The 27,249-nt window shown below is 39.4% G+C and overlaps 1 protein-coding gene, 1 long non-coding RNA gene and 1 other non-coding gene across 4 annotated transcripts in view; all 3 read left to right on the top strand.

The window, feature by feature from the left end:
* Positions 1-789: 789 nt before the first annotated feature.
* On the top strand, positions 790-17,854 carry brd1a (bromodomain containing 1a). Of its 2 annotated transcripts, none has more exons than XM_059326060.1 (13): positions 790-1,283; positions 3,323-4,745; positions 5,629-5,797; positions 6,020-6,151; positions 6,250-6,378; positions 9,915-10,227; positions 10,316-10,729; positions 12,635-13,240; positions 13,589-13,727; positions 13,890-14,023; positions 15,164-15,273; positions 15,682-15,836; positions 17,439-17,854. In XM_059326060.1, the coding sequence occupies exons 2-13, from the start codon at positions 3,340-3,342 to the stop codon at positions 17,620-17,622; spliced, it is 3,891 nt and encodes a 1,296-aa protein (XP_059182043.1). In that variant the 5' UTR covers positions 790-1,283; positions 3,323-3,339; the 3' UTR covers positions 17,623-17,854. The 2 variants fall into 2 exon arrangements, with proteins under 2 accessions (XP_059182043.1, XP_059182044.1); XM_059326061.1 differs by having other exon boundaries at positions 5,629-5,785.
* On the top strand, positions 9,230-9,302 carry trnak-cuu (transfer RNA lysine (anticodon CUU)). Its single transcript has one exon. It is a non-coding gene; the product is annotated as a tRNA-Lys (tRNA).
* Positions 17,855-25,340: 7,486 nt separating the features above from the next.
* LOC131960820 (uncharacterized) overlaps positions 25,341-27,249 on the top strand; it is a 54,757-nt gene continuing 52,848 nt past the window's right edge. The window contains exon 1 of the long non-coding RNA XR_009389765.1: positions 25,341-25,476. This is a non-coding gene — a long non-coding RNA (uncharacterized LOC131960820). The remainder of the gene's footprint in view (positions 25,477-27,249) is intronic.

Genomic DNA, 27,249 nt, shown 5'->3' on the forward strand with positions numbered 1-27,249 from the left:
TAAATTTAAAAAAATAATAATAAAATATTTATTATATTATTTATTTTATATTAAAAAAAAGTTAAATAAAATAAAATGAAGAAAGAAAAATAAACGTAAAAAAAATAAATAAAAAGTAAAGAAGTAAAAAAGACAGTGGTGGAAGAAGTGTTCAGATCCTTTACTTATGTAAGGTATTAAGTAAAAGTACTAATACCACACTGTGAAATGACTCCACTCCGCTCATTTTAACTACCTAATAAACTTTCAAGTGGTTTAATTTATAAAAATGGGTAATCATTTTAAATGTATCATGTTTTTCATGGCCGCATACGGCCCGCACCCTCACTTGAAGTGGCCCTCAGTACAAGTACATGAATTTGAGCATGAAATTTTAAAAGTGCAGTGTAAAAATGCACAAAATTACTTCTTGCGATTAATGTTGGTCTGCTGTTCTTGCACTGAAAAAAAAAGGAATCACAATAAGAGGTTATTTTTTATTTGCTTCAAACCTTTTGTATTCCTATTTATGCTGTTTTACATGCATTCGAGCATGAAATATGTTAAGTCACTGCACTGTAAACATTTAAAATTGGAGTTTCATCATATCTGGTGAAGTGCACAGTCCTATATGTGGCCCTGTGGTAGTGTCCATGAAAAATCGTGGCCCCCTCCAGCATGTAAGTTGCCCATCCCTGATATAAATAGACTACCAGTTTAAACTCCGTTTGTTATTACTTGAGCCAGCTCCGGAGAGCTGCCACAGACAAGGTCTCAGCCTTTACTCAGACAGTGTATCTGCTCTGATTCGCGCTTTGTTTAGCTTTGACTGTGTACAGCTAGTAAGGTCGACAAAAGGCAATGGATTGATTGTGTGACAGATGGGCTTTTGTGTGAGATCTCCGACTCACCACCAACATGACCTCCAGCGTCACACGTAGAGTAGTGCGTACGGGTGGGAGTTGTCTGGTGAGACGCATTGTTGTGTTGGGGGATGAGCCGCCCGTACTGTTGCTGCTATTTGCTGCTGCTCCACTGTGGCTAGCGAGAGACTCTAGCCTATGAATGGTCCACAAAGCAAACAATTGTGTGTTCTCTGTGGGATTTAAAACCGAAACTTCACAGGCACCAAGCATGCCTCTTTCTTATTTTATTAGTAGCTGAAAAGAGCCCAGTATCGCCCGTTGGATGAGAACACTGTGTACGGGATTAGAGCCACTTAGCAGGCCGTGTCGCCATTGCTTTGTAAGGCTGCTGGCTAGCTACCGTCTTCCTCAACTAGCAAAACTGTTCGTGTATCCGAGGTATGTTCTTTTGCTTTTTTTACGTGTGTTTTTTCTACGACAACGAGAATGCGTTCACTTCGTATGCAAAATGTGTGTTTAATGTTGCGCTTCTGGTTTGAATTAATCTACGTTGTTGTCTTGTTTGACGCCATTTGCTCCGTTTAGGGGGTGGCTAGCTTCTCTTGCTACTTAGCTGGCTAGCTAATGTTATTGTTAGCAGCTTGGTCACTTTGTGAGTCGTTAGTGAAAAGGCTGTTTCATCTCTGCACCAAATGGGCAAGTGCTAACTCCTGCGCAGTCATGTTGAAAGTGCCCTGTGTGGCCGCCTCCCACCACAGTTAAATGCCTCAGCTCATTGACAAAACTGTAACGTAACGTTACATATCAGTCCACAACTGATAGTCTGCAACACAGTGAAACTTCGCCTTTCCTTGCTCCCTTCGTAAGCTGGTCGACTTTACTGTTTGCAAAATACAATGCATTAAAATGTCACAATGCTAAAGATTCCCCCCTGTGTTTTTGTCCAGGGTACATTGGATTACATTAGAATACATTATCTCTCAGTTTAACCCTCTGGAGTCCATCTATTTATTGAAAATACCCATGTTTTATTTACAGTAATAACTTTATTTATATATGATATGTAGACAAGCTGAGAAAGTCAGTTGAAAGTGCAATCATAGGAGCTTTCACAGTGTGCCATTTATGTTACTTGACCATTTTTAAAATGTGAATTTTCTTTCTACAATGAAAACTATTACTATTCTTAATTTACATGCAAACAGACTGTTTTGTAGTTTTATTATTTTTTCTGCTGGTTTTGTGTGTATAAATGGTGAAAAGAAATTGTACATTTCCAAAGGAACCTGTGTCTTTTGCTTGTATTTTGGGTTCCTGGCAGCTTTATACTTTGTCGATTAAAATAAAATGAAAAATCTGACTGATAGCCAAGTTTGTGTCGAGAAAAAGGAGCCATGCATGTGATGTAAGGACAGACTGAAAGATGCTAAACAGAGACAAATGAATGAGAAGAAAGTTGACAAATTTGAACCAAAATCTCCTGGACTTCAGAGGTTTAAAACAGCTACATTGGCACAGCAATCACTTCTAATGGGCAGTGGTGGAATAACTAGTCAGATCCTACACTTAAAGTACTACTACCGTGAAAATACTACCCTTGAGTTATAGTCTTGGAATCAAAACCTCTCATAAGTAAAATAAGCTATCAGCAAAATGTACTCAAAGTAAAAGTATTCATTGAGCAGTAAAAGTTCCCTATTTTACTAAAATAATGATGTTTTTGGTTTAATAATACTGCTGCATCAATGTGTATGTTGCATATTGCTGCTGTAGATGTTTGCGTTTGTGCCGCTGTTAACTCCTTTATGTACCGTTGGGCAGTATAATCTACAGCAATGCATCATAATTTATAATATTATAGGTTTATAGCATGAAAAGTCAACTTTCCATGGTGTCAGAAAAACAGCCCCTTTTCAGCTTTGGGCCAATGTATTTTCTAGCTGCTTTCTCAACACATAAAGGAACACTTCATCTCTTAGTTTATCATAAACATTAAAAACAAAACACCTCTAGAGATACATGGCTTTCAGTGGACAGGAAGGGGATGAAAAACTAATGGAAAAGTAGGTGCCTTGAATTTGTGCATAAACCAAGTACTTGGGTAATGTACTTGGTTTCATTCAACAGCTGATAATGGATGATATTTCTTGTCTAATGTATCTGTATTTGTTATAATACTCACAGGTTATGTAATATTTTGACAGTCTTATTGTGGAAAACTTGGTACTAAAAACAGTTGATGCTTTGTCCATTATTCTGCTGCTAGAAAGTTTTGTACTGAAAAAAATGGGAGTTTTAGTAAATAATAAGAGTTCATAACACACAGAATACTATATCAGGAAATGATTATGGTCTTTTTTTCCTGACCAGTTTTTCAATAAAATGAATCCACAATGTCTGTGCTTGGTTTAACTTACTTGATCCAAATAAATACATGATTATCTCTAACGTATCCTTCCCCCTCTGTGTCTCCACAGCAACACGGAGCATCAAGATGAAGAAGAAAGCACGGCAGCACCGGGTTCCGGTGCCGCAGCGGCCGCCGTCTCCCATCAAGCCTTCCCCCAACAAGCAGATCCTGACTTACGCCCAGGCACAGCGCATGGTGGAGTTCGATGTCGATGGCCGCCTCCATCGAATCAGCATATACGACCAGCTGGACGTGATCTCGGATGATGACCCCATGGTGCAGGAGATGATGGAGTGCACCAGCAATAAGGAGAATGCTGAGAAACCGCAGCAGGTCCTCCTGAGGTCAGTCAGACTAAAAAACAACCAGGAGAAGAGAAACGCTGCGCTTGGCATCACTGGTCACGGAGAGGGGGCCGGACATCAGGCCGCTGCCAACGCCGGTCCAAAGCTTCAAGAACCTAAATTTCGTACAGTGGAATACAATCTTCCAGCAGTTCCTAAGCGCTCATCTGCTTATTACAAATACATGGAGAAGACGGAGGAAGAGCTGGATGAAGAAACGGAGTATGACATGGACGAGGAAGATTACGCCTGGCTGGATTTGGTGAATGAAAAACGGAGAAGCGAAGGAGTCAGTCAGGTCTCTCACAACGTCTTTGAGTTCCTCATCGACCGCTTCGAGAAAGAGTTGCACTTGGAGAGTCTGAATCAAGGCAGCGAAAAGCAAGCTCCGATTGATGAGGACGCCGTCTGCAGCATCTGCACGGACGGAGAGTGTCACAACAGCAACGCTATCCTGTTCTGTGATATGTGCAACGTGGCCGTGCACCAGGAATGTTACGGCGTGCCCTACATTCCGGAGGGCCAGTGGCTTTGCAGACACTGCCTTGAGTCACCCACCCATCCCGCAGACTGCATCCTTTGTCCCAACAAGGGTGGAGCAGTGAAAAAGACAGACGATGACCGCTGGGGTCACGTGGTGTGCGCCCTCTGGGTCCCCGAGGTCGGCTTCTCCAACACCACCTTCATCGAACCCATCGACGGCATCAGCCACATTCCTCCAGCACGCTGGAAGCTCACCTGCTACCTCTGCAAGGAGAAAGGTGTCGGGGCGTGCATCCAGTGCCACAAAGCAAACTGTTACACCGCCTTCCACGTCAGCTGTGCCCAAAAGGCAGGCCTCTTTATGAAGATGGAGCCGATCAAAGAGGTGACGGAGAGCGGAGAGCCCACATTCTCTGTGAAAAAGACAGCTTACTGTGGATCTCACACACCTAACGGGTGTGTAAGGAGGCCTATGAGTATCTATGATGATGCCAAACCCAAAAATGGACTATGTAAGAAAGTGGACAAAGGGAGAGGTGTTGGTAAAGGACATTCAAAAGGAAAGAAGAAGAGTAAGAGTAAGAAGCCTGAACCTGAACCTGAACCTGAACCTGAAAGTGAAGCTGCAACCCCTGTTACTGTGCCTATGTTTCCTGCCCACAGGTATGAGTTCGATTCATGATGGGAGGTGGTTATTCAGTTAGATTTACTTTTAATGCAATGATCCCTGCTGTGTGAGTGGTGGTTCTATTCTGCTCTGTTTCAACACTCAACATTGGCTGTTGCAGGGTTTGAGCGTGTGACATAGGGCTGTTCCATTATGGCAGCAATTATAATCATTTATTCATTTTCATGTATTTATGGAACTTTAAGGAGAACTTCATCTTTTTCACTGCGGAATTTCTTGAACTTTAAATATAACTCAACTGAAAAACAAATAAAAACATACATGTAAAGAAATTAGAAAAATGAAATTATCTATCTATCTATCTATCTATCTATCTATCTATCTATCTATCTATCTATCTATCTATCTATCTATCTATCTATCTATCTATCTATCTATCTATCTTATTTTTATGCATTTGTTCAAGACAAAAAAGTTTGCTGTGGAGGTGCACTTCAACAACATTCTATATCTACTAAACATACATATAAAAACAGAAATAAATTTAAATAGTTTACATGAAATATGTTTTAATGCACTTTCACAACCTACTGAAAACTAATATATATATATATTTAGCATTTTTGTCAACTACATTCAACATATTTCAGTCAGTCACTCAGATTAAATGGGCACTGTAATTGTTTTATCTCAATAATCTTGATGTCAAAATCATTGTAAGCCAAAAACATAACTGAAATCGAGACTCATTGAATCTCAGCCCAGTTGCAAAACCCGTGCTTTCACAGATAGAAGCTTCAGTGATCTGCTTGCATGCATTAGGTCTGTATCTGGTGTCGGGCTGTGGCTGTTAGTTGTAGTTGTTGGTAATTCTTTCTGGCTGTGTCCTTCTAATTCCCCTCTTCCTGGCTCCTCTAGGTTACAAAACATTCTGAACCAGGTGTCCGTTCAGAAGAAGAAAGCATTTGTGGAGCTGGTCCTAAATTACTGGACACTGAAGAGGCAAGCCAGGAACGGCCTTCCCCTCATCAGACGGCTCCAGACGAGCATGCAGTCTCAGAAGAATGCGCAACCGGTTTGTTCATCTGTCAGTCAACCACAGAAGACTTTTTATTTCTCATTTCACCTTTTTACCAAAATACCTGTAGCTTTTAGAACTTGAAACGTATGTTATAATTTGTTATACAGCCTGGGATTTTCACACATTTGGAGCTTTGTCTTTGTACGGAAAAAACAAACAAATTGATTGAGAAACCTTTATGTACCTATTGCACAATTTGATCATTTTCAAATCTATTGCCTTCTCCAGAGGCAGAATGAGGAGGAGAGCAGGGCACTGAAGGACCAACTGAAGGAGTGGCATCGGCTACGACACGACCTGGAGAGAGCCCGGCTGCTGCTGGAGCTCATCCGCAAGAGGGAGAAGATCAAGAGGGAAGAGGTAGGAGTGGAAGTTTCAACTGGTAGACTTGTGATTAAACCTGTCTCAGAAGCATTCTGCTAAATAGATACATGGTTTCACTTTGTGCTGTGTTGTAGATAAAGCTGCAGGAGACCGTCCTTGAGATGCAGCTGAGTCCCTTCAGTATTTTGCTCCGAGCCCTCTTGGACCAGCTCCAGACAAAAGACCAGGCCAAGATCTTCACCCAGCCGGTTGATGTCTCTGAGGTGAGCTTCACTAGCTTGAACACTTTTTTTTTAAGTTCTGTTGCTGAGTTTGTCCACACATGATCTATAATATTGTTTTTCCATTTGTAAACGCCACAAATGCACCCTAACCAATTACCTATGGAAGTACAGTCATGAAAAATAATATTAGACCATTGTTTTCTTCAATTTCTTCATTATAATGCCTGGTACAACTAAAGGTAAAACATTTTGACAAATATATTGATAACAACAAAAATAGCTGAGAAGAGTTTAATTTAAGAGCTGATATCTAGATATTTTCCGTGGTTTTCTTGATAATAATCAAAATCATGATCAAGAAAACCATGGGAAATGTTTAGATATCAGCTCTTATATTAAACTTGTAGCTAGCTATTTTTGTTGTTATAATTATATTTGTCAAAAAAATGTACCTTTAGTTGTACAAGGCATTAGAATGAACAAGAAATTGAAGAAAACAAGGGTGGTCTAATAATTTTTTCCATGATTGTATATGCAATGTTCCTGCAGGTGCTGGGAATCCTTGAAAACACTTTAATATTATGTGGCATTTTCAAGGTTTAATAAGTGCTGGAATATGTTTGAAATGTAGGTTTTATAGGATGCAAAGTTTAATTGAAAACAGGTGGCATATTATGAACCATGAAACATTGTTGTGCTTTAATTTGTCACCCTTACCCAGCATACTGTAATGAAGCATAAATAAGGTTGTTTATAACAAAAAACATCTAATTTCTAATCATTAATAAGTAAAAAAAACAGTATATTGTTCAGTACATTATTCCCTTCGTGCATAGGAACCCTCTTTTTGGATACTAATGGTACACTATTCTGCATTACTATTTTTTGCATTTTTTTAGGAATGATTTTGTTTTCAAGCTATGTGAATGCACTTTTTTTTCCAGTCTGTTGTACTGTTATTTGTAGCGTTTCAGCACGGATGGTTCTGAAAAAAAAGCTGATTCTCAACTGTTTTTGGCAATGTCAGTGCAATATGTAAGCCAATCAGATATGCCAGGTAAAATATTTCATAGTACTGTATGTACTTTGTGGCATTCTGCCTGGCTTTCAGGCAATGAGTTACAGAAAAAGTAACTGAAGTTTTTAAGAGGTGTTCAATCAAGCTTTCATTGAGTACATGGACTTACATGGCCATCCAGAGACTTCCTGTTTCATATTTCAACACAGAACGTTACCTGTTTTTGTGCCAGATAACTGCTTCAGATGTTAACATAATGATAAATCACATTAATATGTACTTCATCCAAACTCTTCCAAAGAAAATTATATACAGGGGTCCAGGTGAGCACTGCTCAGAGTGCAAATTCTTAAAATGTCAAATCCTTGATGTGAGTTTCTGTAATTACTTACCACTGAAATACCAAACTACAACTACAAAAGGAGAGCAGCCTTTGCTTTCCCAATACACATGTTAAAAGTAGCATTTGCAGGGTTATTTTAAAGTCTTGAGTGTTCGGAAAATGCTTAATTTGTTTTCAAGGTTAGGACTAGGGCTGCACGATTCTGGAAAAAATGTGAATCACGATTTTTCTGCTTAGAATTGAGATCACGATTCTTTTTCACAAAATGTTTATTGCACTGATGAACTTTGACAAAAAACAAACAAAACTGCTTTGGCAAGGGCATAGTACTAGTTAAATCATTGGAAGATAAATTACTTTAACAAAAATAAAAAATAAAAATTGAGACATGCAGATGAAAACAACTTAACAGTCTGATTTCCTTAGAACGTAGAGTGTACGTTGTACAGTGTTTATTGGGGCCATATCTTTGGCTAGGTGATATGTGATAGCTGCTGTGATCTCCTTATGTCTACTGGAGTTTGGTGGGTATGCCGTTGCATTGTACAAGGTTCCGGTTATTGACGTCTGTGTTTGTTTCTTGCCTTGTACGGCTTCATCATGCTTTACACTGTGATGACGTTTAAGGTGATTGTAGAGATTTGTAGTGTTGCCTTGCGGCGCCGCAACGAGGGCAAAACACACTTTACAATGCACCTCACACTGTTTGTCATCGTCTGGCTGAAATCCGAAATACTTCCACACCGCCGAATGTGAACCTTTTTTGGGCACGAGGTCGGTTCGGGACGGTGGGTGACTCTCGCCACTACAGCTTGGGTTTTCTTCGGCATCCATTCAACCCTCCTTACCGGCGACTTTCCTCCGCTTTAGCTCACTCTTTCCAAAACACTCAACTGCAGGCGGGCGTCACGTGTTAACGTAAAGATGCTTTACCATTGGTTGAGGGAGGAGGCAGCAGCAGTGCTGTGTTTGGGGGCGCTTGAAAAAATCCGGGAGATAATAGGAGCATTTGTTTCTGATGCAGCTCTAGATATAAAATGCTTCAGAATCGACGTGTGTAGAAGTTAGATCACATGTATGTGCGAATCGAGATCGCGATTTTTTAACGATTTATCGTGCAGCCCTAGTTAGGACTATGTATGAATTTTGAATATACTTACCAGACTAACTGAATTTCCCCTCTCGGATAAATAAAGTAATTTTGATTTGATTTTTGATTTGAAAAATGCTTGTCCGCTGTTGATCTCTTACTCCTGAATTAGCATTAAATAATCAACCAGTAAATTAATTCTGCAAACTTTTTTTGCACCTGCATTTATAGTTAAATGTAGATGTGATGATAAAGTATGTACGTTTTTAGTTTAGGTACATTGAAAGTGTTTGAAAAGTGCTTGAATTTAAGTGTAAAAAATCTGTACGAACCCTGCATTATAACCCACCATAAAGACTGAACTGTTCTTCCCATGTCACACATTGTGAGCATGGTGACACAGTGTGTAGAAAGTGATGAAGGGTTGCATCCTCAGTGTGCCCAGCTAGCTCAGTCGGTAGAGCATGAGACTCTTAATCTCAGGGTCGTGGGTTCGAGCCCCACGTTGGGCGCAGTTTTTGACTCTGGAGTCTGTTGCATTCATGGTTTCTTGGTTAGCTGGGCATGAGTGTCAGGTTGTATTAGACTTAGAAAATATGTAATATCTATTAATGTACAGGTGCATCTCAATAAATTAGAATATGATGGAAAAGTCCATTTCCAGCAGTTCAAGTCAAATAGCCAAGTAGTGAGTCATAAAGATGGACATTTTTTCAGGCCAACATTTCCATACTAAACATTCTTTTTAGAATTGTTCATTTGTAATACTATTTTTTTGGGATACTGAATATTAGGTCTTCATTAAATGTAAGCCATAATCACTATAATTACAAAAAATTAAATAAATGAAGACATGCAATGTTTCATTTTGTGTGTAATGGATCTATATAATGTGTTATTTCCACTTTTTGAATTGAATTACTGACATAAATAAACTTTTCTATGATATTCTAATTTATTGAGATGCACCTGTAAGTTGTTTACAGTATTTCTGGATGGTGTTGTTGAAGTCTTTGGTCAAGAAAGTTGTGCTTACATGCACCATATAATGATATTTGCTTCGTCTTTTTAAAATGGTGCAATTAATTATAATAACGCATCATTATATCTGCTGTTTCCTGCAGGTGCCCGACTACCTCGACCACATCAAGCACCCAATGGACTTCACCACCATGCGTCAGCGCATCGATGACCAGGCCTACAACAACTTTGACCAGTTCGAGAGCGACTTCAACCTCATTATTGATAATTGCATGAAATATAACTCAAAGGACACCTATTTTTACCGGGCCGCCGTTCGCCTCCGAGACCAGGGCGGGTCCCTGCTTAGAAAGGCCCGGAAAGACGTGGAGAAAATTGGCTTTGATACGGAGAGCGGCATGCATCTGACCGAAGCTCCCGAAATCAAAGCACCAACGTCGTTTTCTTGGGAGGACGGTAAGGACAGACGCCTCCTCTGCGACATGTCGTTAGAGTCATGGCAAGTGTTTGACTGTCCGACTAATTGTTTAAATTCTTTCCTCAGTTGACCGCCTACTAGTGCCAGCCAATCGGGAGCATCTGTCTCCGGACAAGCAGCTGAAGCAGCTGCTGGAGAAGTTTGACCTGACCTGTGCCATGAAGTCCAGCCCCTCCCGCAGCAAGCGCCTGAAGCTGCTCAAAAAGACCATCAACGACGTGCGCAATGAAATGAGCCTAAAGAGAACCCTGCCCTCCCACCACCACCACCACCATCACCATCACCACCACCACCATCACAACCACCACAACCACCACTCTTCTTCATCCACAACTCCCTCCACATCAGCATCATCATTATCATCATCATCATCATCATCATCATCAGCATCATCATCAGCATCAGCTGCCTCCCACCCAGAGTCGAGTAAACCGAAAGATGAGAAAATGAAGCCCAATGGACATTATCCAGACGATGAGGGTATGTATGTGACCTGGTTAAGTAAATTAGGCTCTGGCTCTGTGATTTTAAAGACAATCACATGTTCTTAATATCCTGAAGTGCAGGTCAGAGGTCGGAGATTAGCCCCTAACCCAAAACACAATGTCACATGTTGTTCCCTGCACCCAGTGTGTCTGAAACACCGTCGTTTAGTCGTCTTTGCTGTTGTCAATACTACAGCACAAGCCTGCTTCTTTGCCAACTTTTTTTGAATAAAGGCTGTAATATTAATATTCAGGATTTTTTTTTAAGCTGTTTTAGAAAGGGGACATTATTGTCCTCTTAGGTAACAAGAGGGAGTTTTTTTTTTAATTATCAGAAACTGAACAAAAAAAAAAGAAATGCATCAGTATCAGTGTCGTTGCTAATCATTGAAACATCCCAGACAGTGGGAAAAAAATCCCCCCAGCATTCAGTACACGGAAAATCATTTTTTTGTGTATATTATGTAAACATTTAAAGGGCATTTAAAGGGTTAGAATTCTGACAATGAGTACATATTAAGGAGCTATAATCAAGACTAAAGTTGGTTAAAAGACTCAACTCAGTGAAAGTGAAAATTATATTAATATATGATTTTATAGCAGTTTTTGACAGGGACATTTTTGTCCTTTAAAGACATAAGAGCAACTTGAAAATTGAGAGTTAAGTAATTTGAAGAGAGGGACATGGCGATTAAGTCTGATTATCAGCCTTATAACACATAATCAGTCTAAACTCTGCTCTGTTAGTAATGAGGTGAGCATCTGTCTGCTGTTTCAGGGGAATTTGCTAAAAACACTGCAGATGTTCTGGTATTTGAATGTGGAGCCTGTGGTTGTGAACATGAACCTTTATTTTCCCAAACTAGAATCACAAAATCCAAAGCCATCTTAATTATATTATTGTTTATAGGATAATTAGGGGTGATATTGTTTGTTAATGTGTCCTAAGTTTTCTCAGTGACTCCTGCACACACTTGAGAATATTTGTTTCACCAATAAATTATATGTTGTCTGACAGGGAATGGGTCATAAAAGGGTTCATTGCCAGTGAAGCAACGGCAGATTTTTTCTCTCATCTAAATTGAAGAAAACGCTTCCTAATTGGTTGTTGTTGTGAATCCAAATATAATGCTTATGTCTGCTGTTAAACTGATTGACGAGTGACGGGGGTGCAGCTAGGACTCCGAACCACCACTGTTTGTATCGACAGACAAGAATCGCAACAAAAATGCGTAAACAAGGTCATAACACGGCGTTACTGTAGTATCACACTGTGCTGCAGCGGCTTCTTAAAGCTCGCACACTTGCTGAGTCACATTAAGTCTGGTGAAGATAGCGTTATAATGAGCTAGACGGGGAAAAGGAAAGGGAAAAAGTCATTTTGCTCTCATTTTTTATTTATAAAAGTGCCTCAGTGTTATGCTAAATAGTGCCTTTTTTTTACTTTTATGATAAACCTAAGCGCCATATGATAATGTGCAGTGTCAGCATTTCCTACAAACACAAGGACAAAGTGTGTGTGTCGCAGCGCTTTACAGTTATAATAGCTTCACACTGCGGCTCATATTTTTTGTCTTTGTCATGAATGGACTTTTGTTTGTTTTTACTTCTTATTAATAGGTTTTTTGTCTTCCTTTTGGTATTCCTTTACCACGATAAAATGTATTATACTCTGCTTCTATAGCACCATGAAGAAAAGGTAATGAGGACGGAAGAGAAAGGGGAAAATACATAAATATAAATCATAAAGGCAACCAAACCAAAGGAAACAAATTGTGGTCCATTTTTATGAAAAATTTGGCAATAATGTAAAAGCAGCCTGTGTGCCTTTTACATGAATAATTCGTTTTGGTTTCAAAATTACACCCATAAACAGTTTGTCTCTTCTTCTTCCCAACAGGCGACAAGTCTCTTCCTCCTAAACTGGAGCCTTCAGACTCCATCCCTCCGCTCATCCACTCAGACGCAGACCCCGAGCCCCCCACCCTCAAACCAATCGACGCCACCCCAGACTGCGAAGACAAACATCACAACAAGCGGGTCAAGTTTGATGCCGAAATTCCCGACCTGCTCTCCTCCTCCTCCTCCTCCTCCTCCTCATCCGCTGCGCCCCGCCTCAACGGCCACTCCCACGACAGCCTCCAGAACTCGTTGTTGGACGGAGACGTGAGCGTGGTGGCCACGTCAACGCTGGCGGAGCCGACGGGCACGGTTAACCGCCGGACGGCCGTGCTTTTCCGCAAATCGAAGGCCGCCAGTCCGCACAAGCCCCCGAGGAACGGAGTGGAGGGGGAGGACGGAGTGGACAGGAAAGAGGGCAAGGAGGGGGAAGATGAAGACGGCGCACAGCTGGGCTCCAAGTCCTTCCTGTCGGTGGTCATACCGCGGCTGGAGACGCTGCTGCACAGCAAGAAGAGGAAGCACAGTGGCAGCAGAGAATCAGAGGAAGGGGGAGACGGAGAGCATGAAGAAGAGGGAGAGTCTCCTGTGAAACGACTCGACACTGGTAAGAAGTACACGCAGAAATGACTGGCTTTATATCACTGACTGATTTATTTTAGGTCAATATTTTCACCGTTTTTATTTCCACAATTTCCTGCATTTTGTTTGAATTACCATATGTCAAAACAGCAGGATGTAGCTCAGCTGCCAGCCCGTGAAACTGACAGTTTAAACATTACAATTAGCTCTCAAGTCATCGCAGTCAAAACAGCACAGCAGTACGTAACAACAGACACTCGTTTGCTGTTTTACATTAGTTTGATTGGCTTTGATTCAAGGCTGATTAAACAAACACAATGCAGACACCTTAACCTGCAATCTTTTTGCGATCTTGTGTTGTGTTACCTCTCAGGCTTGTCGAGTGGTTTTCTGGAGGTGGATGAACAGAAAGAGTTAGACTCAAGTAGAGCCACTAGACCTGTGGAGCCACGAAGACGCTGTGCCTCTGAGTCCTCCATCTCCTCATGTAGCAGTCTGCCAGGAAGCACCAGGTAACCCACCACATCACAGGATGTCCACTCCAGTCTTTAGATCTGACTTAAAAGACGTCTGCTGCTGTGCCCGTTTCTCAGTTAGCTGGTTGTCACAGCAAGATGTCATCAGCACCAGATGCTTTGTTTCTGGAGTTAATCCCGGTGTCTTTTTTTCCCCAGCACTATCCTCAGTCTTCCAAAATGCGGGAAAGGGAAACCTGCCCTGGTCCGGAGAAACACTGTGGACGATAAGAGCGAATTAATCGCCTGCATCGAAACGGGGAACTTTGCAAAAGCTGCACGAATCGCTGCTGGTAAGAATCTGCATGCATGTGTGAGGGTTAGTCTTAACAGTACGCAAACACAATACCAGTTTTATTCACTATTATTATGAAAAATACAGGATTCTTCTAGTGAAATAATGACATGTAATTGAGCTTGTGAAATTCTGAAGTTATGCATTTCTGTAAACAGAAACGTAATGATACTCAATCTTTAGCTCAGAACTGATAACTTAAACAGTTAACATGTTTTGCAAGGAGCCCTTTAAATTTAGTTTCTTGGAAAAATATGAATATATGCAGGAGATTTGACACGTTATAGCATACTTAATATGAGAAAAATCAGCACATTTAGAACTGCAAAATCTCATTGTACAATCAGTTAATGGAACATTTTGTTAGGTTGTGGGCTGCAATTTCTTCCAGCATATGATCCAAACTATACTTCATTATTGATACATCTGTATCACCTTTTGTGCATCCATTTAAAAAGTTTCTCTGGTGTTTTTAGAGGACAAAACTATCAAAAAATGTTTAATTAAAAATCCAAGCATGTCTCCAGTGATGCACAAGAGTTAAGTCAGTGTCAGTCTGACATTTCTTGACTACTGATGAATTTAAAACAAAACACAACATGTAATGCAGCCTGTTTAACTCGGCTTTGTCCAGTTACAAGTGTGGCCAGTAAGCATTGAGTACAGTTAGTAGTTGTGTTTATTCCCGGATGTCTGCAGGTTCTTTTAAACCTTAAAATGTCCTAAAACTTCTCTTGTTGAACTGGATTATTGGCACTTGTGTACTATATTTGTAGTGAAACTTGCAGACACCTGGTATTCACACATAAAAAGCAGGGTTGGAAATGAACAACAGCTACCAGCCAACTTTCTTGCACCTTTTGGCAGTGACCGGTGAGTCTTTAAGCTCTGCCTGCCACCATGGCACGTAACCAGACAGCAGCTGGACACTCTCCCCTCATCTCAAATTCAAATTTGGCTAATAAAACGCTCGAAGTGGCTGGTAGATTTTAATATCTGTCGTTCACCGACGCTCTGAAAGAGGCAAAGTGAATTTCCCACCCTGCGTGCTCCTGCACTTACAGCACGGCTTTGACAATGTGTTTCTGTGTTTTTAAACCCACACGTGACTTGTTTGGTGTTGTTCCCGCTTCCATAGAGGTTGGCAACAGCAATATTTGGATGCCCGCTAGTGCTGCAACAGTTGCATTGGAACCCCTAAAGCTAGTTTGGGCCAAATGTAGTGGATACCCTTCCTACCCTGCCTTGGTGAGTGTTTGTGGAGGAGAAAGCATGACAATCACTGTCTTTTACTCTGAACTTCTCCTGTCATCTCTTGACATTGGAACCTATTTATGGCACTCTTGTCCCACAGGATGAATATAATAGTTTTACTACAGCTGTTGTTTTGGGTGTCAAGTTGGGCTGAAACGTCCTGTTTTTCCTCTAGATGGCAGCCTTTCACTATAAACCAGGTCAATGTGACCTTAGCATGAAAGGACAAATGAGAAATCTTACTGCCACAAGCTGGTAGTTTGCATGCATTTGTGTGTGTACACAGTGTAGACGTCTTTACTACATGCTTGCGGGATTCTGTGGGCGGATGTATGTTTGCCATGCATTCATGAGCATCTGTGTGTAACGGCCTCCCCTCTCGCCTCTCCCCGCCGCGTGTAGATCATCGACCCCCACATGCCGCGCGTGGGCTGCCAGCACAACGGGGTGTCCATCCCCATGCCCCCCATGGACGTGCTCCGCATCGGAGAACAGATGCAGTACAAAGCCGAAGAGAAACTCTACCTCGTCCTCTTCTTCGACAACAAGCGCAGCTGGTGAGTGCCGCTCGGCCGTGGGAGTGATTTAAGCTGACGCAGGCCTGTGCAAGGGTAAACCTGTCAACGTGTCCGTCAGCTGATCATTATTCTCTGGTGGCTGCGTCACATCAATTGTCAAGAGGCAACAAATGGCTCTCGCCTCGAGGGGCTGTTTGAGAATTTCAGCCGGACTCCCCAGTTTATCAGCCTTTGTGTTACACCGGTGATTGGGACAAGAATATTCCACTTCGAGCTGAAACTAACAAAATGTAATAAAAAGATATCAGACAAGTCAAAAATATAACTGAACACACTGATAAATCTTATTGCTAGTTAAATTATTTGAAATAGATTATAAAAAGAGAGTATTTTTTTGTCCTTTATCACCAATCAGTCGATTAAAAACTCAAACCTGTCCTGGCACACACGTCATTTATCTTCCCTATTTTCCAGAAGAAAAATGTTCCATTCAATAGACCACTCCACGCTCAAATGTAACAGTCACAGCAGCATTAGTATGATTTTAGGACTTTTGTCACTTTTGCTATTTCCACGATTGAATTCCAAGAACTGAGATTGCAGCATTTAGTGTGAATTTGGCCTCAGTTTTCTCCAATTTCCCTGCAAAATACCTGCAGGAAACCTGCGATTTTTAGCTTGTGAAAATAAAGAGCCTTCTCCGAAATAGAGAACAAACTAGCGACAGAAAATACAGTATTTTGTGTCATTTATCATGAAAAAATTCCAAACATTTGCTGATTCCAGCTCTGTAAATATCAGGACTCATTGTTGTCTGTTTTATATTAATCTAAAGAGTTTTGGACTGCTGCTCTAACCAAACAGAACAGCTTTTAGAGCATGTGACGGCTTTTTCTCCACTATTTTTATGCCTGTGCGACAGCCATGTCTGGAGGAAGTATGTTTTTACGAGCTGTCCGTCTGTGACATTCTTGTTAATGCATTATCGTTGAGAGAATTTGTAATGTGAAGCATCCACAATTAAGACTGCAACTTGACTGTTTGGCACAGGAATACAGCCACAAGGCATTTTGTTTGACTAAAAAGTTATTCAGGAAATAATTGACGGATGAATCAATAATACAATAATCTTGCACAGAACTGTAGCAGCTAAATATTAAAGTTAGACGTTTTTGCGGCATCATAACTAGAGTGGTTTTTATATAAAATCTTGACCAGAAAAGTAACTAAGGCTGTCAGCTAAATAGTGGAGTAGGAGTATAATGTTGAACAAACAATAAAATTGAAATACTCAAGTAAAATACAAGTACTTGAGTAAATGTACTTGGTTACATTCCACCCTTGCATTACAGCTGCAGTGGTTTCTTCCTGTTGTTGTGTGGCAACAACAAAGCTGAATGTATAATCTGTCAGTGATATAGTAACACTCAAGATGACTTTCATTCTGTTTTCTCACCTCAAATGAAATAATAACAGAAAACATGAGAATAAACATTATCTGTAGGTCTTTGTTTAAAATTTAATTGTAAGAAAGTTAATTTTCCTTGTGATAAATTCCTGGGAAGCGATCATGAAAAAAACATCCAACCCTAGCGACTGTTCAGGTGTTGTAATATAGATGCTGTCTCTTCCCCCCCGCAGGCAGTGGCTTCCTAGATCCAAGATGGTTCCTCTGGGAATGGACAAGACCATCGACAAGATCAAAATGATGGAGGGACGCACGTCGAGCATCCGTAAGGCGGTCCAGATCGCCTTCAGCCGCGCCATGAACCACCTGAGCATCGTGCAGGACGAGCCAGTCAGCGACCTCAGTGACGTGGACTGATGGCACCCGCCCCCCCTTCACACACACACACACACACACACACACACACACACACATCCTTGTACTTCTATCTTTGTGAGGTCCCTCATTGGAATTCTTTAGCCCCTTACCCTAACCCTAAACCTAGCCTTCACCATCACCACTAAATGCCCATCCCTAACCCTAACATAAACCTAATTGGAACCTTAACCCTAAAACAAAGCCTGTACTCACAAAAAAGCCTCAAACTCTCGTTTTCCGGTTCTCACTATGTAGGAAGTACAAGGACACACACACACATACACACACACACACACAAACACAAACTTGTACCTCTCCTGTACCAAATACACTCCCTCTCCTCCCCCCACTCTCTCTGTCTCTGCAGGAGAATCAAATGTTTACTGGGCACCTGCTGTAACAGGTGGTGTCTCTTCCTCATCCATTCCTTCTCGCACACACTCCTACCATGTGCCGATGGGATACGGCTGCTGCTGAAATGAATGTGTCTATCTGTCCTCGCCACCTCCAGGCTTGTAACTGTGCTTAGAGACTGCTCCCTCCTCCCTCCCTCACCCACTCCACCAATCATTTCCATTCATCATTTCAAGGTGAAGACGTTAGCGATTGATTTGGTAACGTTACCAAAACGCGTCGGTGGTGTCAGGGCCATTACATTTTTTAGCTGTAGCTGATTGGTCCGTTATTTTGGCAGGTAGCCAATCACCACTTGTGTTACAAATTATTAAAAAAGAAGCCTTTAGTAGCTGTTAAATTTCCTGTTTTAGCTTAGTCACCGGTCATGTCCATTTACAAATACCTTGCTTTGTATTTAACCTGTAAATAATCTGTACAGTTGCCTGACACTAACTTATTTTGTAGTTTTGACATCAACGAGTACTGTACAGGAGTTTTCTTAGTATTTATACTTGATGCATTCTCGGCACTAACATGTGAGTGCTATTTTGACAGTGCTGTATGATCAAGAAGAATACAAAAAAAAGCCTTGGTATTAAGGAGAATAGGGCTAAAATGTCACATTTCTGAAAAGTATGAAAGTATTCCCTTCATTTTTTAAGTTATTGAAGTTTATAATCGTAAGCTTCCATTTGGCATTAATCCTTTTTGTATTAAAAAATAGTTTTAGTATATTTTTGTTCATATATATTTATATGATTTGAATACACGGTAATAACAGTATGTAAGTCTCTGAAGCTCATACAGGCAGTCTGACGTTGTGGACCCAGAACGTTTATTGTTCTCAAGAAACCAAAAATGTTGCTACCCAGAATTGTTTTTTTTATTTTTTTATTTGCCGATTCATTTTTCTGTGTGACGTGTGAAATTGTTGCCAAAAAAAAGGAGAAAAAAAAGTAAAGTGTATTTTTATGTGATGCATTTGACTGTTACTTGGTTTTGCTGTAGTCGTAGGGAGACGTGCCTGCGGTAACTTATTGTAAAGTATTTGCATTACTTTATATCCAAGGAAAGAAACTGATTGTGGTAAAGTGGCACATTTTGTGGTGGATACTTGCCTTCTTTTTAAGTAACCTTTTCTAACTTTTTTTGTAGTTGTAGACTTCAAGACATTTCATTTTATACTCTTGCCTTTTTTTTTCTGGGTAGCATTGGGTAGTTTTGGTATATTTCATTTTGTACTTAACTGTAGTAGTTTTTTTAATCAGGTCATATGAAATATTGCTGGGACTGTTTTTTTCTAGCAAAAAATAAAAGATACAAATATGAACTTTGAAGCTTTGTTTTTTTTCCATTTCATATAGTGACAGATCAGGATTAGTAGTAGTAATTAAAAAAAAAAATCTTCCCTTCACCTTAATATATTAATATGATGCATAGTATTTATTATTAGCATTTGATTTTTTCCCCCCAACAGAACAAGATATTCCCTGACCGATAGGACCGAAATAAATTAATAGATAAATAAGGGAAAATAAAAATTATAGAATAAAAAAATGAATAAGGTATATTATAATAATAATTATAAAGTATTTCCCCCTGATAAAACAATAAAAAATAAACAAACTAAATTAATTAAATAAGAAAATTAATAATTAAATAATTTATAAAATAAGTGAAAATAAATAAAACATTTTTTGCAGGATCAGTTGGACATAAATTAATGCTTCAAACATCCACAAACTCACTGCTAAACTAACAGACAAGATAAGTAATTGTTCAAAAAGCCAAACTTTTAATTCTTTTCATTTAATTTTTAATTTGGTGCAATAGAGGGACTCAAATTCTCCCCAATGTCACTGAAAAGGACTGAAGCTCCTTCATGGTTTGGCTGAGGGCAGACACTAATTCAACCCTCTACCTGCCATATGGCACGGCACCCTGCTCATCTACTCAGCTCATGATTGTCCACTTAAGTAGCTAATTGTGTCCTATACATTGCCAGCTACGTAATATATGCTGCTCTATTCCAGATTTGATATGAAATTTTGAAGATCATCATTTTATAATGAAAGTCTATGAGAGAGATGATTAGACTGAACTTTAGAGACAACTGCTCTGATGTGCAGAGAGCCACAGAATCCATTAAAACTTGAAAAAGCTTGTGAGACGCTGAACGTTTGTTAACTGTTAGAGTTTTGGAGTAATTTAAGTCAAAACTCCCTGATATTACAACCGTTAAGAGACATCAGTGACATATCATGATTCCCAACCTTTCTCCTTAAGGGATCCCTTTTTTACCTTTCTAAATTAAGTATTTCATCGATATTTCATAATATATTTAATGTATAACAATGATGGCACAGAACAACTGATAAACTGCACAATTAAACCCAATAGGGAACCACATACTGCAAAAGGTTTGTTTAAAACGAGCGATTTGGATGGATGTTGAGCAGAATATTTCCTGTGAATATTGCATCAGGGAAGAGATTTTGGCTTAGTTTTACTTATTTATTAAGGTTGTTTTTTTTCGACAGATTCAGTTTTTCTACTGCTACTGAGGCAGTTTAGAGGAGATGAATGGCTCTTATTCTGTGCTTTTTAAATTTACATCTCAGTAATAATAATAATTGTGCTTTACAACAAATAAATTACAGGCACCAGGTGCATCACATTGAATGCACATAAAAATGAGCATATTAAAAACATATAACAAGCAGAAGTAAAAAAAAATAGATATAAAAAGTGCAGTACTTTACAATTCTGTGTGGTGGGTCTATTCCATGTACACACATTTTTGCTCTGTAGCCACTAAAAAGTCTTACTTTATTGACCAACACTAATTCACAGACTGGTCTTGTCTAATCAAAATGAATTCCACAATAATTCATCGAGGAAAGTTTTCCCACGGATTAGACTCCCATGTTGCTCCTTTTGGTTGAGTCCAGTATCAAACTGGCTCGGACTCTAACAGGCCAACCCCACCGATTGCATTGTAAACTGTATTTAAAAATCATAATGCAAGCATTATCACATAAAAGTGTAAAACGAATGCATAAAATGCAAAGGATCACAAAAAATGTAGCAAGGTTGCATAAAATCAGTATTTAACAAGGCAGCAGAAAACAAGTGCAACGCTATGATAAATGCTTGGATAAAGAGATATGTTTTGAGATTTCTTTTGAAAATATCTAGTGATATGAATAATCAAAACTTCAAAATAAGTTTTCATAGCAGAAATGAATGAAATACTGGGACAACAGTAAAAAAAATTACACACAGGTACAGTTGTGGAACAAAAAATTATTAGACCACCCTTGTTTTCTTCAATTTCTTGTTCATTTTAATGTCTGGTACAACTAAAGGTAGGTTTGTTTGGACAAATATAATGATAACAACAAAAATAGCTGATAAGAGTTTAATTTAAGAGTGGGTATCTAGCCATTTTCCATGGTTTTCTTGTTAATGATTTTGGTTATTATCAAGAAAACCATGGAAAATGTCTAGATACCAGCTTTTAAATTAAACTCTTATCAGCTATTTTTGTTGTTATCATTATATTTGTCCAAACAACCCTACCTTAAGTTGTACAAGGCATTAAAATAAACAAGAAATTGAAGACTGTATATTACACCCTGGGCCTTGTGACCCCTTGTGAATCTTTGGCGGCCCCTAGATGGATTCAGGACCCACAGGTTGAGAAGCAGTGAACTCGAATGTGGAGCAGTGTTTTTCTGATCTCAGTCCCACAACTTTTTTTTTACTCTACGAGCACATACGACACCTTAAAATGTAATCACAAGTCTAATCAGCTCAATCAGGATTGAGTTAATAAGGTTCAGAGTGTGACTCCTGCTCAGGGCAGTGCTAACCACAACACTGCTTTAATAATTGAAGTTGGTTGATTGGACAAGATTCCCACAAGAGGTTTTGAGATCTGAGCCTTAATTAATAGGTAGAGCACTGTGACACATTCATTCACTCCCTCTTCATCTTCCCCTTTCTTAAACTAACTGATTCTCTATTCATTTAACCCTTTATCAGGCGAAGAACTATATTTGGTAACTTCAGTGGATATCAAAATGGGCTTGAGAAAAAAGTTGCAAATTTACTAGATTAAAGTGGCAAATCCACAAGAAAAAAAGTAGCAGATTAACGAGATTTAAAGTGGCAAATCTGCGCAAAAAAAGTAGCAATTTACGAGATTTAAAGTGGCAAATCTACAAGAAAAGAAGTTGCAGATTTAAAAGATTTAAAGTGGCAAATCTGCGCGAAAAAAGTCGCAGATTTACGAGATTATTGTGGCAAATCTACAAGAAAAAAGTGGCAGATTTAAGAGATTTAAAGTGGTGAATCTGCGAGAAAAAAGTTGCTTTTTTTCCCACTTCTTCGTAAATCTGTGACTTTATTCCACGCATATTTGCCACTTTAAATCTCTTAAATCTGCAACTTTTTTTCTTGTAGATCTGCCACTTTAATCTAGTAAATTTCCAACTTTTCTCTCGAAATATTTTTATTTTTTATTTCGGATATCCGCTGAAGTTACCAAATACGGTTCTTCGCCTGATAAAGGGTTAAACACTGTGTATATTTATTGTGTATTATCATGCTCAGCCTTTGATATTGTGAACATCCTTAAACCACAAGGCTTCGTTTTTTGTGCAGTTAAATGTTACAAAAGATTAGTTTAAATAGATTTTGAACTTAAATGACGAAGATGATCCTTTCAGTAGTTTAATTTGGTTGATTTTGCACAACTTTCTGCTTTCTTAAGACACACAAAATCAATCAAATTTAAATACTGTGTGTGAATCTCCACTTGTTTTCTTTCATTTTTAGAAACAATCACTTCCATCTGAAGTGTCTGCTCACTTGGTACAGCATGCACCTTGTTGATGTATCTTTTTAAGTTTGAATCACTGCAGTGCCTGAGGGCATATAATAATAAAAAATTGAGATATTCTCTCGTATTCAATCGCACCTGCTTTTCCTCCAGTAAATGCAGCTTTTCTGCTGTTAATACTCTCCGAGCAACAGAAGCAGCTGCACACTCACATATTTTCTTCAGGAAATGCCGTCTCTGATCTTCTTTTCAATGTATCCTCCACATATACTATTCTGAATTTCCAAATTAGGCTCCAGCTGAGAAATCCACAGTTATTAGCAAACATGCCAGGAGCTGTATTAATAAAATCATTACAGGTCCCAAGCCTGATTTCTTCTACTGCTTTTCAGGAGATATTTCAGCACTGAGTGTACAAATCTGATCAGGTGGGCCTTTTGAAGCAAGCAATTACTAGTTGGAGTCCTGTATTCAAACCCCTATTGTACAGGAACATTACCAGTAAAATGCATTGAGAATCAAGAGTTTTGGCTCTTCGCTGTATGATTAATAACTATTAATAAGTAATCACAAGGTTTAATCTGAGGGACTGTGAGAAAATGATGAAGTAGGAAAGAAAAAAATTCTTGGATTAGCCTTCAATTTACAAGTAGGAACTCTGAGTGCATTTCAGTTGGACTAGACTTTTTCTAGTAGTTCAGAAATTTTCCAGTTGCCTGGAACGCAGCATGAGTCCCCGAGGTCATAAATGCCCAAAGTTCCCAGGGTTTTATGTTTCTGTCACATTAACCCTGCAGTGGTGTTTGGCTCAAATTTGATCAATTTCAAATTAAAATATTTTAAAAATATTATCCACTTGGCAATGATTGAGTTTTAGGGCTGTTTTACCTTCATTTTGACCACGGACCATTTTTTTTTTTAACCTTAATGTGTTTTGAAATGGCAATAGCCAACTACTATGGAACCCTAAAAATTTAAATAATTATCTTTCTTCTCCTTTCATATTTTGTTTTTCTTTCTCCCTGTTTGAATCAATTGACCAACTCTTAATATATTAAATATGTTTGTAGAAGAGTATAGGTTTAAAACAGAGAAAGTTAGAAAGCTAGTATGCTTCTTGCTCAAACTACAGTCAAGTAAAAAAAATATTAAACTCTATTCTGATTCTGACTCGTTATGCCAGTTAACATTATCACATAGTAAACTAAAAGCAATAGGAATACTTTAAAAAATAATGGGAATTACATTTATGCACTCTTGTGCCAATAGTTAGATAAGAATGAAGTAATGGAAAAAATTATTAGACCACGCTTCTTTTCTTCAGTTTCTTGTTCATTTTAATGCCTGATACAACTCAAGGTACATTTGGTTGGACAAATATAACCACAACAACAAAATTTGCTCACAAGGGTTTAATTTAAGAGCTGATATCTAGACATTTTCCATGGTTTACTTGATAATGATTTTGGTTATATTTAAGAAAAACATGGAAAATGTCTAGATATCAGCTCTTAAATTAAACTCTTATGAGCTATTTTTGTGGTTATCAATATATTTGTCCGAAAAAATGTGTAATGTGTCATGGCTGTAAGTGAGGGGCAGAAGTTTGTTAGGCGGCCATCTTGAATGTGTCCACAGAGAGGCGCTGTGTCTCCACACAAAACCTTTCCACGTCGCGTGGACGTGGTTTCAACTCCCACCCGGCGCACCTGAGAGTCCACCTGCTCCGGCTCATCCCCCGTACGCAGGTAGGCATCAGTATTCCGCTTATAAACCGTTTCCATCACTGTGTTCAAATGGTGAATGCACCGATTAGAGAGAATGTCAATTAATGCTAAATCAGTCTGAAGACATGGCTGCTGCTGCTGCTGCTGGCTCTCTTTTCTCCTCGAGCTCAGCTAAAAAGTCTGCTAATGCCAATCACCTCCACCCCCCCCCCCTCCCCACAGAGAGTGGGCACACAATTCATCTCATAAGTGTTTTATTTGTTTATATGCTAATATCCAGATGAAAGTTAGCTAACAGAGATGGAAGGCTCGCAGTGTAAACAGCGGCTGGTGTGGGCGTGAAGCTTGAACCCGCAGCTTTATCACACTTGTGGAGTTAGCTCTGCGGGTTCATTCATAAGTGCGTCTTAAACAGGCCAGAAGCGAGCCACGTCTTAGATGCAAATTTGGATGGAAACTGTTGAAATATGCATTTCACTTAAGCCAATCCATCTTTTGTTATTTCAAGCTACTGACATTCAGAGAGGTAAAGTAGCGTTATGGGGATTAAATGAGCTAGTAATGGCCTCGTGATATAGAAAGCCACCTTCAAGCCACATTGAAAGACATCTCCCATCTTCATAAACAATTGGAGCTAATGTAGTCACACTGCAGAGTCTGACTCCATCCCTCTCTCCTCTCTTTGTCTGTCTGTCTTCAGCAGATACTAATTGTGTGGGGAGGTAAACATAGCAGTCAAGTGGAGAGGACGGCGAGTCAAGCGTGAATATCAATCTCCCTACATCAGTGTCATCAGATGACTTTGACTGAGTTGAGGCGGGCTCATTAGAGCGCTGGAGCAGGGTGCCGCAGGCCGCAATAACATCCAGGTGGAGGGCTCTGAAGGTATGGAAGCCTGCAGAGCTCACTACTTAACAGGTGTGTGTGTGTGTGTGTGTGTGTGTGTTCTTGTATGTCCTACATTGTGAGGACCGGAACATGTTTTTAGCCAACAGTGCGAGGACATTTTTGTGAAGTGAGGACGTTTTGGCCAGCCCTCACTTTTTAAAGGCTTGTTTGAGAGTTCAGACTTTGTTTAAGGGTTAAGGTTACAATTAGGTTAATGTTAGGGTTAGGCATTTAGTTGTGATGGTGAAGGTGAGGTTAAGGCAGGGGTCGGCAATGAGAGAAAAATTGTCGGAATCGAGCCGCAAACTTTATTTTGAATGAAAATAAAATTGCCTACTAAGTCTTAATTAGTCTACCAACATGACTAATTGATCAAAATTAGCATTTATTTATATGATGTTGGAGTTTGGAATCAAAAGCTAGCCTCGCTAGGTAAACTCAAAACTAGACTTAAAGTTGGCAAAATGTATAGGTTTTTGAAGATTTTCGTAAGCAATGATGCACATTTAAGTTGATTAATATGTAAAAAAGATGCTTTTTGTCATACATAAGCTTCACATTTTTACAATTGAAGAATACAAATTGCTTTGGGCCTACACCAATGATAAATGAAAATGAAAATGTAAATATATATATATATTTTTTTCACAGCCATTGCAGATGGCCTGTAGAGCCACATGTGGCTCCGTAGCAGCAGGTTACCTACCCCTGGGTTAAGTGTTAGGGTAAGGGGATAGGGAATTCACTATTCCAATGAAGGTCCTCACAAAGATAGAAGTACAAGGATGTGTGTGTGTGTGTGTGTGTGTGTGTGTGTGTGTGTGTGTGTGTGTGTGTGTGTGTGAGACAGGGAAGCGGATGTATAATCCAACCTGCACTGAGGTGTCACAAGGGTTCAGGGAGGAAATGTCACAAGCAGGCAGGCACAAGGAACCACACATTCATAGCTGTAAATGTGTGTTCCATATTCAAGCACCTGTAGGCTGGTTATTATGAACTTGCGCCACCAGCAGTTCTTTGGCTCCCGCGTCAGGAAGTGACAGCAGGAATTGCATGCGTTGCACACTGGTGTCAGACCTGGCAACTAATTCCTGATAACTTTTCCTCCTCAAGATTTTGGTGCTTTTCTTGGCATTTTTGACTTTTCTCGCCAGATTAATTCAAGATGGAATGAAAGTCATGAGGCTGTGATTGCTTGTTGGGTTTTTTGACAACAAACCCAAACCAGAGATGGAAATATATATATATATATATATTTTTTTTTTTAAATATGCCTTTTTTTGGACGTATTTTATGCTTTTATTTGACAGTGACAGTCAGGGAATGACATGTAGCAAATGGTTGGGACAGCTGGTGGAACAGGGAATTCAGTGCATTTGCACCCATGTTGATGCACCCTAACCACCCTGCAATTGGGTCGCCATTGGGAAAATAGTTAAAAGAATGCCACTCATGCTCTTGTTTCAGCTTCTGAAATGGCAGATTTTGCAGCATTCCTTGTCATATAAAATTGCAAATGGAATCTCTCGGACTTTCGTTCGATCAAAGCAAGAGATTTTAAGATGTCTCCTTAGAATTACAAAGTTGCAATGGGCATTTGTTGACCTTTTATAGGCTATAAACCACATATTTCTCCTTAAAGGACTAAGTCACCCCTGAAATGATCCTTTGCATATCATTTACTCACCTCATATTACTTTGAATTTGTCAAGAAAATGTTGTTTGGAAGTAAATAGAGGGCATGTTTAACATATAGCAAACTATATTAAA

The sequence above is a fragment of the Centropristis striata genome, chromosome 22 (genome assembly GCF_030273125.1).
Source record: "Centropristis striata isolate RG_2023a ecotype Rhode Island chromosome 22, C.striata_1.0, whole genome shotgun sequence".
In the NCBI taxonomy this organism is placed as follows: Eukaryota; Metazoa; Chordata; class Actinopteri; order Perciformes; family Serranidae; genus Centropristis; species Centropristis striata.

Excerpts from the sequence above, each read along its gene's own strand:
- brd1a (XM_059326060.1), top strand. The coding sequence starts at position 3,340 with ATGAAGAAGAAAGCACGGCAGCACCGGGTTCCGGTGCCGCAGCGGCCG. Across the intron at positions 13,728-13,889 it reads AGTCTGCCAGGAAGCACCAG|CACTATCCTCAGTCTTCCAA; the intron begins GTAACCCACCAC and ends TTTTTTCCCCAG. Across the intron at positions 15,837-17,438 it reads TTCGACAACAAGCGCAGCTG|GCAGTGGCTTCCTAGATCCA; the intron begins GTGAGTGCCGCT and ends TCCCCCCCGCAG.